This window comes from Populus euphratica, unplaced genomic scaffold, assembly GCF_000495115.2.
Source record: "Populus euphratica unplaced genomic scaffold, PopEup_1.0 scaffold234.1, whole genome shotgun sequence".
Lineage (NCBI taxonomy): Eukaryota > Viridiplantae > Streptophyta > Magnoliopsida > Malpighiales > Salicaceae > Populus > Populus euphratica.
In genome coordinates, this window is record NW_011499928.1 from 290,667 (window position 1) to 303,105 (window position 12,439).

The following is a 12,439-nucleotide window of genomic DNA, read 5'->3' on the forward strand; positions in this document are numbered from 1 at the left end:
AAACACAAGTAGATGTTGTGCTTGCATGTTGTATTATTCATAATCACATAATAGGGGTTGATCCTTATGACTTTCTTATGAAAAAAATAAATTCAAATAGTGAACCAATTAGATGAATAATCAACTTAAGTCAATAGGAGGAAAGGTAAGAGAATAGGGAGTGGATAACAAAATAAGAAATGATGGCATCAACCATATAGAATGATTATAACACTCAAAGAAACTAGTAATTGAGTGTTAATTATATATGTTTGTTTTTATTACATCTTGCTTGAGTTTGTATTATATTATGTATTTAGAGTAGATGTTGACTTTATTATAATTTATCTTTTAATTATTAATTGCAGTTTTTATATGAAATTTATTAAATCTAAATATTGTATGATTTTATTTTGTATAAATTTGTAATTTTTTTTTATATAGAAATGAGTTCTACGCAGAATGAAAAATGCAAGGGCAAACACTTCACATGATCTAAGCCTATGTCTCGCATGTTACTTGAGATATTAACTGAGGAGGCATTTAAAGAAAACAAACCTTCTTCCACCTTTAAAGCAGAATCTTTTGTTAAGGTGGCTACAGAAATTAGTTAAAAATTCAACGTGCAATGCGAGCCTAAGCATGTAGACAATCATCTCAAGACTATGAAAAAAGAATGGGGAATAATAAGCAAACTTAAAAATAAAAGTGGCTTTAGCTGGAATGATTGTTTAAAGATGATTATAGTTTTGAAAGATGTATATGATGAAGAAGTAAAGGTATGATAAATATTATACTCTTTGTAATTTTTATATTTACTTTTGTTTTTAAAACGTTATACAATGAACTAAAAAATTACATATTCTAAACTTTATGAGCAGGCACCTCCTAATCATGACAAGTATCTTAACAGAAAACTTGATATGTACAAGGCAATGACAATTGTTGTTGGAAAAGACATGGAAGAGAACACTGAAGAGCAATCAATTTCAATTGAAAATGAAAGGGAATATAAAGAAACTTCTAAGGGAAAAGAGACATCTTTCTCTAGTATACAAAAGAGGTAACATAGAAAGAGAAATCGCATGTACAAAGATGATCATGTTGAAAAGTTGTCTAAACAGATTGGAAATGTAATATTTGCAATCAAAACCTCAACAAAAATTAACTTGATGTTAATGCGATGTATACGAAAGTGATGAAAATTGAAGGTTTTGATGAGATCACTTTTGGGAATGCATTTGATCACTTGGTCCAAAATAAAATGTTGGCAAAAGCATTTATGGCAAAAAATTATAATTTGAGAAAAATTTGGGTTCAGAATTTTGTGAATCAACATTACTACAGGACTGCTTGCTAAGATGATTTGACTATGATAAGAAACTATATTTTTGTTATTTGACAAGTATGTTTACTTGTTTAATTCGGTCTAGCATGTTTATGTTTGTTAATTTGAACTAATATGTATGTATATGATATCAAAACTTAATATTTATGCATGACTATGTTTGATGTTAGATATTTATATTTATTTCTTGGTGCTTATTTGATATATATTAAAGGGATAATTGTCTATACCCGTAAAAAAAAATCTTTATCCAAAAAACCCATCAAAATATTTTTTTCTTTATTTATCTTTTAAAAAAATCTTCATAAAAAAAAACCTAAATATCTAACTCTTACTATAAACTAATTTGGCTTTCTTCAAATGAAAAAAAATATATATTTTAAGCTTTTAAAATTGAAAAAAAAAAGGTTTTATTTATGAAAACTTTCACAAGGTTATATCTCTATAATATTATATGATATATATAATTATATTTTATAAAATTAATAGATTAAATATTTATATTTAATATTTTTTATATATTAGATAAATTAAAAAAATTAATTCATTAATAGATTATGTGTTTTCTAGTTTATTTCACATTACACTACTAAATATCAAAAAATATTTTTTCAGAATTTATTTTTTTTAAATTTATTTTTCAAAAAAATTTACTTTAAAAAAAACTACTTTTCTGCAAAAAAAAAAAATAGAAACCTAATACACAATAACCAACCAAAAAAGGAAAATCACCGTAAACTAAGCTAAACTTCACAATGAAAACCAATAAATATAGCCAAGAAGGACACTATCATGTGCCCATAAGGGTAGACCGATATTTGATAATCTCTTCAGTTAAAAAAATATTTGATTATTACTGGAGATATAGAACCCTAGGGTACCCAGATAGAGGTCATTCAGTACCCGAATCAACTCAAGATTTTCACCTGAAAACAGAGTCTTACTACTATAAATGGATGTTGCTGTTTGGCAGAACCATAGCTTTCCTTAACTAGCCTTCCCGCTACAGCTCTCCTCCCGAGAATCTTCCAGTGCCTTGTCACTTTCATAAATCTAATTAATACCAAAACCCTAATCTCCAAAGCAATAGAAAAATCACAATCCAAAATTAGAGATCATAAAGGAAGATAATATAGCACAACCAGAAATGAGACAAAAGGGTAATTTGAATAACCTTTCTGCATAAACATCACCTGATTCAATTATGAAGACTTCAAATTACCCTCCATGGCAGCTACAAGCACAAACACAATCGATCAATCAAAGAAACAATATATATGCCTCTACATTTTATAATAAACGATGAACTTGGACAAACTTCTTCTCCATTTTCCATCCCTTAACCTGAAAATAATAAAATACACCAACATTTAGAATGAATTTCTATCCTCTTTAAATAGTAAGAACAAGAATACATGTCCCTGTGTTTCCACTATCTCCATCGCTGCCGCCATCCTCCTACTCCTCGAGTCTTCTTTATCGCTATGATTGCTTTCGTCTCCACTGATATTGATAAGAGACACAGAAAAGGAAATAAATTAAAGATGAAGCTAAATATTTATAGATGCTAATTTATTGTGAAAATAGGGCCTAGTTTCTTCAACTTCATTATCGTCGCTACTGTCTTCTGATGGAGAGTGGCAAATCACATGGCGTTTGCGCTTCCTGTCGCTTCCAGGCGCCATGTCTAAGAAAGATTCCTCGCTGCAATGACGTTTGAATTGTGGGAGTTATAAGCTTTTTTTGAAAAGAATGACAGTTACATAATTAAACAACACGCTGCTCCAATGAACGGCCGGCCGAGCAGGCGAGCACACTGATTTTTTTTCCTTCTCCTATAAGATATCATCTGTGATTTCTCTTTCTTGTTTTTATTTTCATTTTTTAAACATAGATAACAATTGACGACAGTACTGTGATATCATCACCTATAGATTGATTCAAAGCTTTGTGTTTTACATCAGATTTTTCACTCTTTTTTAAAATATTGTTTATTAATTTCCTTTTCTTTTTTTCATTTAAACTATGGCCCTTGTAAAAGAAGATAATAGGAGCATCGTGGATAACTGTACTTTGGATTGTATATGAAGATTTTACGTGCCAGAAAATCATCGTGTATAAGAAAGTTATAAACTTTCTTGAACAAGAAGGTTATATATATATATATATATATATATATATATAAAGGAATGGGAGATGAGAAATTAATTATTCATATGAGTAATTAAATGGGGTCACAATACAATGGAAATATGTAGAAAGAGTTCTGAAACTCATCCTATTTCAGACTCTGTTCATGGAAATTGATCTAAGATAATCCAAAATAACATTAATTCAAGATTTTTTATTTAGAAAGAAGTTAAAATGATGCGTTTTGAAAGAAAAAAATAATGTATTATATGAATAAGTCAAATAATATGTTGCACTATTTTTAATTAAAGCAATCAAGTCACAAAATATTAACTTATTAAATTTAAACTGATTAACTCTACTAAGTTTAATATATCAAACGAGGCTTAAGGTCTCGAGCAAATAAATTATCGTGTTAGTTGAGTTAACCTGCTGAGTTAAGTTTAATAATATTGAATTTTACACCCATGACATAAATTAACAAATCTTACTAACCAAAAAAAACAAGAAGAAAGGAATGACATCTAGACATTTGAGAAGAATGAAGCAACATACATTTGACAAGAATGGAGTCGCAATGGATTCTTAATACAATTTTTATGCATTAGTGCTAGTTGAACTATAATGTGATTAGCAGATTCTTAACACATTTACCATTATATGTCAGGAGAGAGAACCAAAAAAAAAAAAACAAAAAATAAAACAGAAACAGAAACTTTCCATTAAACATTGATGTTGGCAAAGCAATGCTTTGCAGAATTAAGTTTTGACTCGAAAGCATAGACGTAGAAATGATACATTTCAATCATGGACCCAAAGACCAGTCCAATATGTCAGAAAATCAATTTCTCCTAGCCAGTTTAATAAATATTCTCACCTGCAACTAAACACTTAACTATAGCTTTACAGTGGAAACTGTGAATGCCCATGCTACATTTGCCTAAAGTATCACAAGCATCACAATTCTAAAAGTATTATACAATGTTGCGCCACAAAAATTAAATTGGTCTAAACTTCTTTTCTTCTCCCATAAATTTGAGGCAAATATACCTGTGTATCAGACCTGGGGTTGAGATTTCGGTGCCTCTCACCCATTTTCTTTTATTGGCAGCAGCCACATCTTGGAGCATCTAAAATCAGCTTCAAAACTTCTACTGAGGTTTCGCAAGAGTCCTGCTAGATGCACCATGCAACAATTTGACAAATCCAAGGAAACTCAACTTTCCATCTGTGTGCCGAATCCAGTCATGTAGAACAGCATGAACAGGAACAGAAGGGCCCAGGCCAAGTTCCTGAAAAATGAGATTGATTAGTTTCTGCCTTTTGACTTACCATATTCATGATTTAATGCTTCAGCAATACAAGTTTAACACGCACACAAAAGCAGTGGCATAACATGCATTACGATTAGAGCAAAAAGTCAACCACAATCAGTTTGCCAATAATTCATTTAAAGAACTGAAAAGTTGTTTCTAAGATGTATGGACCACTGGAACAGTTAAAACCACATCTACGATGCCGAATTTGTGCAGGTAAAGTAAATAACTGACAAGAAGCTTATGTGCAAAGAATTCTTTAGAGGGTCGGAGATAAGAGAGAAACATACTGATGCCAGCTCCTCAATGACAATGGCCCTGTTCCCATCCTTCTCAAACAGTTCATAGGCACAACGGGCATGTTGCTCCCATCTATCAAGGGCCTCTAGCTGATGGACACTTAATGCAGCTGCAGAACATTCCTCAAAATCCAACCTTCTGTATTGAAGTGCATTAAGCTGTAACCAACAAAAACAAGCACCACTTGGAATTGAAGATTAGAAACTGCAAAACCACAAATGACAATCTAAATAGCTACCACAATTGAAACACCTACAGATGCTAGAAAATCAGGAATCCGTGACTCCTTCATGGCGTCTGTAGAATTTTTCATCAAGGTCTGACCATTAAAAAAAGTATTAGCATAACTAATGACAAATGAGCAGGTAACAAAAATTAAAGCACTCAAAAAGCAACCAACCGTTTTAATATTTTCTAAGCTTATAGAGCCATTTTTGTTTGGTTCTAAGAGCACAAACTGCTCCTTCAGATAAAATAGCTCATCCACAGTCAACGTTTTAGATAGAGCCTGCCAAAATGCCAACAAAAAGTTCAGTAAAACATCGTAAGAGCATAATCATCAAAGGTCGAGGCTACACAAAAAACTCCCAAGTAATTTACTTAACAATAGCCCCAAATTGCTTGATAATAACCACTTGTAAGAATTATTACATGGCTGTTCAATGGCAACCTTGTAATCCATAAACTGCATTTCTGGAGCCCATTAGAATCATTAATAAGCCAGTGCTAAGCTGGGCATATCTTTAGAGTTACAGTTACTTGTAATCCATAAACTACAATCAACATTAAAAGCTAGAGAATAGCAAAATTGAGGTGCACCAAACAACTTCTGGCTAGCATTTCTGGCTCTAGCCAAGTATACACTTCCAAAATAAAATATGATGTAAAAATCTATGCATGAATGATCCAGTAAGAATGATATTGTCTGTATTAACCCATAGTGACACCTTCACAACCAATCAACATAAGCACATGGAAGCAACATAGCAAAAATAATGACAAAAGTTGAAAGGAGCTTTAGATGAAAAGTTGCACTTCACACTCAAGTAGGCAGCATCAAAGCATATTACAAAACAATCTCATTAGTAAATTGCATTACAAACCCTTAAAGCAGCTTTCCGAAGAGATGATGAGCGCATATAAGCCTTCATGAGTTTGAGCATGAGTATATCCAGAGGCACTTTAACCTCATTAGAACTTTTAATCCAAGGATGGCCTGCAACAAATAATAGCAAACATCAATTCAGATTCAAGAAAGCCAGCAGGTAGTGCTTGAACAGTGGTCAAGGCATTTACTTAGTGCCTGGGCAGCAGTCAATCTTTTTCGTGGGTCTTTATTCAATAGGCGCTTGACAAAGTCTTTTGCCTCAGGAGAAAGTGAAGGCCAAGGTGTCTCATCAAAACTTGGATCGGCTTTTAGAACAGCATGAAAGATCCCAGATTCAGTTCTGGCCCAAAATGGACGGCTTCCACACAACAAAATATATGCAATGACACCAACACTCCAGACATCAGCCTCTGTACCATAAGATCTATGTAGAACTTCAGGTGCTACATAGTATGCACTACCAACAATGTCATTCAACCTTTCATCTGTAAAAAGAGATATATTTTAGAAACCACTAGTGAATTCAAGGAGCTATTGAAAACAAAGCAGCCAACTACATCTCAGAATAAAGAGCAAGTACAAACCTGGCTTTACAAAATCTGACAAACCAAAATCTATGGCCTTCAACTGGGAGTTTTCATCCTTTGATTTGAACAAGAAATTCTGATCCAGCAATCAGCTACACTTAGATAAGAATGCATGAATAACAAAATGCAACTACGCGCGCAGTAATCAAATAAGTAGTCAGTTTTCAACCAACAATTGATGACCAATAAATTAGCGAAAAGGACTGCCAAACTTAGGTCGTTGTTGTCTTCTTCTTTTTGTCTCAGTTTTTTCACTTTTAATTCCAGTAAAATCTATAAAATCGAAAATCCTAGCAAAAGAGATTACAAGTTATCACATGTTCTTCCCTCTTCCTGATCATTTTCATCAAGTTGCATTCAGGTCAAACTTAAAACCTTCATGCATGTAATACCAAACAGGAAGAACTTTTTGATGCCTATAAAATTACAGAAAAATATCTTGCAAGGGGCACACACTTATATTCCACTCATAGCTCAAAAAGGGAAAACAACAAGGACTCCTTAGAAGTCGCACAGGTCTTTATTATGCAAGCAGATTCAGGTGCTCCAGTTTCATACTCTGCCTCAAATAGCACAATTGATCCTAACTAAAAGCTAATGAATGAACAATTTGAAGAATTAGAAAGGAATAATCTTTCAAAATGCCCAGGCGTGAGACCCTGCCTAAGGTAACAGAATATGACTCTCAACAGAAGCTGCAGGACAGAATGCAACTGGCTATGCATGTTAGTAACACTGTATCTCACCTCAGGTTTAAGATCGCGGTGCACCACACCCTGAAGATGGCAAAATGCTACAACATTTAATATCTGTATCATGACAGCCTTTGCATCATCTTCTGTATATTTTCCGCCTCTACAAGAAAAGAACACCACTTGATTAGCTGTGAGCAGCTGACCAACTAACTCCATTAAATTCCAGTTCTTTAGTCCATCAATTAGATCAAAATGAACTAAATACTCGTATAGCTACTATTTTATACCTTGCAAGAATTCTATCCAAGAGTTCTCCTCCTTCACATAACCTGAAAAATGCATGATAATCACAACAACGCATTAAAATAGATGCAGAATACCATCAACAAAAATGAAACTCAAAAGATTACAATCTATTTCACAACATAACCATAATAAGGATCTAACATACGAAAAAAGAAAACACAGAACAATCAGCACTTACTCCATTACTATATAGACATTATCATGGTCTTCATAGGCATCATAAAACTGTACTAAATTGTTATGCCCGTTCAATGCTCTCAGTATGTTAACCTCCCTTCTCACATCCTCAATGGCAATTGCTGTAGTCATCTAACAACAAAAACAAAAACCAAAATAAGCAAATTAAACAAATTGGCGAAATGCAAGAGTCAAATATCTAACACCATCAAGCAGCAAATAAAATAAACCAACTAAGACCGATCCAGCTGGTCTTGAAATTAACACAGAGACAGGCTATTCTCCATGTAGTTGAAACTTAACAACAGGTTTATCATGATCAAAGTAATTTCTCCCCAACAATTTAGTTTCCCAAAGCACTACATTTCATCATAATGCTAAATACAAAAACAGAAATCAGAAACCAACAATAAGATTACAGCACGCGCTAAAGATCTACCGCGAATGCACAATTCAAATATATCATTAACTTTTTTTTTAAAAAAAAAAAACACCACATGCATCAAAGAAACAAATTAAGAAAGTAATAGCACACATATCCCCACAGATCTAACACACCGAAAACACTAAACTTGAACCCTAAAATCACTCAATTACATAAAATCACCAACAAATTAACTAAAATAATAAAAATACCTTTGCTTTAGGGATTACTTTAACAGCAACTTGCTGTCCTTTGAGTTCAACTTTTTTGAACTTTGCTTGACAAGTATACCCAAAATGTCCTCGCCCTACTTCATCTCCAAGCTCATACTTATTTCCAAAATGCTTAGAGAATCCAAAGCTCTTAACTACCCCTGCCGCCTCCGCCTCGCCTCCTTCCGGTATCGTCGCCTCGTTCGGCTTCACCGACCCATGCCGCCTCGCAAGCACTGCCCGTATATGCTTCGCCGGAGACGGCGGCGGGAACGGCCTTTTAAAAAGCCTCTTCGGCGTCGAGTTCGCACTGGTCGCATTCCTCGCCGGAGATCTCGCTGGAGAAGACTTCTTAGAAAAGAAGTAGTGAGCAGGACTCGGGCTGTAAAAATTGAAGGGCGATTTTTTAACGGATTCTAAGCCGGTACTGTTGTTCTGATCGTTAACATTTGGGGTTCTGGGATCCGGTCGAGGTGTGTCCTTGGTAGGAATAGAGTTGTCCTTAGCTTGGATAGCGATGGGAGAAGAGAGAGTGGAGTTTGGGGAGGGTTTAGAGGTGCAGATACCCATTGTGTTAAGCCTCTCCCCAGACAGAGAGATTGTTAGGAGAACAAACAGAATTGGAAATGAATTACTTAAAGCATTTGAATTGCAAGTGAGTTTTCTTCCAAAGGATTTTGGAATTTGAAAAAATAAAGAAACGTAAAGGAAACTGAAGTCTGCCTGTCTATGGTGATTAGAGGAGAGAGAGAGAGAGGATAGCGAGGGGTCTGTAACTGTAACTGTAACTGTAATGTAATATGGTTAGATAGAAAGGAAGCAAGGACGGCGTGTTTTGTTGTGCTTTTTGTTAAGCATGGTTTCGATTTTTATTAGTTTTGTGATGTTAATTGTTGACAGATAAATAAGTTTGGACAAACCTCACATTAGCCCTCCAACTATCAAGAGTGCGGTTCCACCACGCTTCTCTAAATTAATCCTTGGATTTTGTTTTTGTTTTTTTTTAATTTTTAAATTAATATATTTTTAGTATTTTTTTATTTTAAAAATAAAAATATGTTATTTTAATATATTTTCAAGACAAAAACATACATCACACCACAATTCCAAACACAATTGATGTGGTTAAACTTATAATCTTGATTTGTATTTGTATTTTATAACTGAAATTTAGCTCATTTAAATTTTATTAAATTCATGCTTAATTTTTGGTTTGACTTATTTAGATTTACTTGATTAATAAATGAGTAAATAAGTTTATTTGAGATTTTCATTTTCTTTTCCCATGAAAAACAATTAAACTAAATAAAATATTAGAAAAAAAAATAACAAAACTGTAATTATGTCTGTTGCAATTAACTCGAGTACTTTGTGAATAGTGGAAGGTCTAATTGAGAAAAGATAAATCTAAGAGCGAAACTGAGAATAACTTGATAGTTAGGGGATTAATTTGAGGTTTTCCCAACAATTTCTATCATAGAGAGGGAGAGGGAGAGAGAGAGAGAGGATAGGGAGGGGTCTGTAACTGTAACTGTAACTGTAATGTAATATGGTTAGATAGAAAGGAAGCAAGGACGGCGTGTTTTGTTGTGCTTTTTGTTAAGCATGGTTTCGATTTTTATTAGTTTTGTGATGTTAATTGTTGACAGATAAATAAGTTTGGACAAACCTCACATTAGCCCTCCAACTATCAAGAGTGCGGTTCCACCACGCTTCTCTAAATTAATCCTTGGATTTTTTTTTAATTTTTTAATTAATATATTTTTAGTATTTTCTTATTTTTTTAATGTTAAAAATAAAAATATATTATTTTAATATATTTTAAAGATAAAACACACATCACACCACAATTCCAAACACAATTTACTTGATTAATAAATGAGTAAATAAGTTTATTTGAGATTTTCATTTTCTTTTCCCATGAAAAACAATTAAACTAAATAAAATATTAGAAAAAAAAATAACAAAACTGTAATTATGTCTGTTGCAATTAACTCGAGTACTTTGTGAATATTGAAAGGTCTAATTGAGAAAAGAGAACTCTAAGAGCGAAACTGGGAATAACTTGATAGTTAGGGGATTCATTTGACGTTTTCCCAACAATTTCTATTAGCTTTCTGCTTTGGAGGTGGTGGTGGTCCCAACGAGCAGAGTAAGTACACGTGGCACAATTTTGGAAGGTTGTTTTTAACCCGTTTATTGCTAACGTCAACCGTATTTATATCAAAATAAATTTGTTAATAAATTATTAATCTATCAGTATTATTATAATCGTGTAAAAATAAGAATACAAATTTAATATTTAAAAAATATATTTATTAGATAGCACAGCCACAAATCCTAAACAAACAAGATTAATTTCATTCTTTAAAAAGAATGTAAAAATACTTGGGTAGGAAAAAAAAAATATATATATATATATATTTAATAAGTTTTTAAAGTAGTAATATTTTAAAAAACAGCATTTCTAAATATATCTTATTTGATTACATGAATTTTGATTGGTGCGTGTTCTTGTTGTTGTGGGTTCTTTTTGCCTGAATTAACGGGAAAGAGGGACAGTTCCCGGATTTTACCTTAATTTGGATAGATTGAATTATTTTATTGATAAATTAATCTCCTTTTGCCTTCAAAAAGGCCGAGGGGGCATACAAAGTCAAAAGCATTGCCGTTTTAATTGCCCGCCCTTATTAGGCAGCCATCAACCTCCTTAATTAATCTTTCTGATTAGTTTAATCTGTGATTTAAAGTTTAAAACATGAAATTAAAGTTCCAAAAAGGGAAAATGAAAATTGGGTTCCGACAAAAAGAAAAGCAGGTCAAATGATTCTCTTTCCTCTTACCAAAAGCTTCTTCATCCTTTCCTTATTTTTTCTAGCGAAAATATAAATTGGAGAATCTACTATAGATTTTATTTGAGATTTCTACTAATTTTAGGAATTTTTCTGTAAAAAATATATCTCTACAAAAAGATAATTATATATATTAATTTTATTTTACTAGATGATTAGGCTATATTTACCAAGACATACATTATTCCCTTTATTATTATAAATAATTTGATAAATGAATGTTATGCGAGACTTGTAATTAACTGGTGATCAAATTAATTTGATAAAAATAAATTAAAATTTATTTTATTTTTTAAAAAAAATACTTTTATCTAATTTAGTTGAGATTACCAAATAAAAAAAAATTCAGGTCAAACTTAAATTTGTGGAATCTTCTTATAGTTAATTTTATTAAATTTAAATGAGTAATTGCTTAATTTTATTAAATTTAAATGAATAATTGCTCAGAATCTTTTATAAAATTTAAATCAATGAAAGTAATTTCTCATTTTGGATTAAAGTTCCCTCAAACTATTTTTCATTTAAAAGTAAGTTTTTTAATATTATTATTTTTCATCTAACAATGCAAGTGCACTTTATCAATAGCTAAAACGTGACAAAATTACTTTTAGAATTTATGAAAACCTAATAAAAGGATCCAATCTTAAATAAAAAATAGTTGGAGGGAGGCCCAATTGAAAAATTAAAGGTTGAAGGACTTATTCTTAAATTGCTTGAGGTTCTGTTGAGGTTTGGACCATTTAGCTAATCTAAACCATTACATTTTAATTGTACAGTCATGATTTAGTATACAATAAAATAGAAACAACTTTTGAATTAATAATATTTTTATTTCTCTAGTTTAAAATAATTTTTTGAATTAATGTGGAGATTTGAAATATAAATGATTATATTACAAGGAGGGATATGAATTATGTATTAAGCTGTGACAATGTACTCTGATTGTGCAGTGACCAATCAAAAATGACTAGAAGGAGCGGCTTTATTCACATGAAATTGAGAGCA

The 12,439-nt window shown here is 32.0% G+C and overlaps 1 protein-coding gene and 1 long non-coding RNA gene across 6 annotated transcripts in view; both read right to left on the bottom strand.

The window, feature by feature from the left end:
• Positions 1 to 3,290, bottom strand: part of LOC105135832 (uncharacterized) — a 6,496-nt gene extending 3,206 nt beyond the window's left edge. Inside the window, exons 1-2 of one of the 5 annotated variants that reach the window (XR_844261.1) lie at positions 2,502 to 3,290; positions 2,024 to 2,398 (exon numbers count right to left, since the gene is read on the bottom strand). This is a non-coding gene — a long non-coding RNA (uncharacterized LOC105135832). The remainder of the gene's footprint in view (positions 1 to 2,023; positions 2,399 to 2,501) is intronic. The other 4 variants (XR_844260.1, XR_844259.1, XR_844257.1 and 1 more) reach the window with 4 other exon arrangements.
• An 867-nt stretch (positions 3,291 to 4,157) lies between these two features.
• Positions 4,158 to 9,325, bottom strand: LOC105135833 (CDPK-related kinase 5-like). The gene is made up of 11 exons (XM_011040900.1): positions 8,583 to 9,325; positions 7,948 to 8,078; positions 7,751 to 7,792; positions 7,515 to 7,623; positions 6,766 to 6,844; positions 6,370 to 6,666; positions 6,177 to 6,289; positions 5,474 to 5,581; positions 5,330 to 5,392; positions 5,064 to 5,231; positions 4,158 to 4,749 (listed from the first exon to the last, which is right to left on the bottom strand). Exons 1-11 carry the CDS (start codon positions 9,150 to 9,152, stop codon positions 4,609 to 4,611), a joined length of 1,821 nt encoding a protein of 606 aa, XP_011039202.1. The 5' UTR covers positions 9,153 to 9,325; the 3' UTR covers positions 4,158 to 4,608.
• Between the last annotated feature and the right edge of the window lie 3,114 nt (positions 9,326 to 12,439).

What these genes read in the sequence shown, in the direction of transcription:
- LOC105135833 (XM_011040900.1), bottom strand. Translation starts at nt 9,152, where the DNA reads ATGGGTATCTGCACCTCTAAACCCTCCCCAAACTCCACTCTCTCTTCT. An exon ending in AAGTAATCCCTAAAGCAAAG is followed by an intron (nt 8,079 to 8,582) that starts GTATTTTTATTA and finishes TTTTGTTGTTAG; the next exon opens with ATGACTACAGCAATTGCCAT. An exon ending in TCATTGAGGAGCTGGCATCA is followed by an intron (nt 4,750 to 5,063) that starts GTATGTTTCTCT and finishes CTCATTTTTCAG; the next exon opens with GAACTTGGCCTGGGCCCTTC.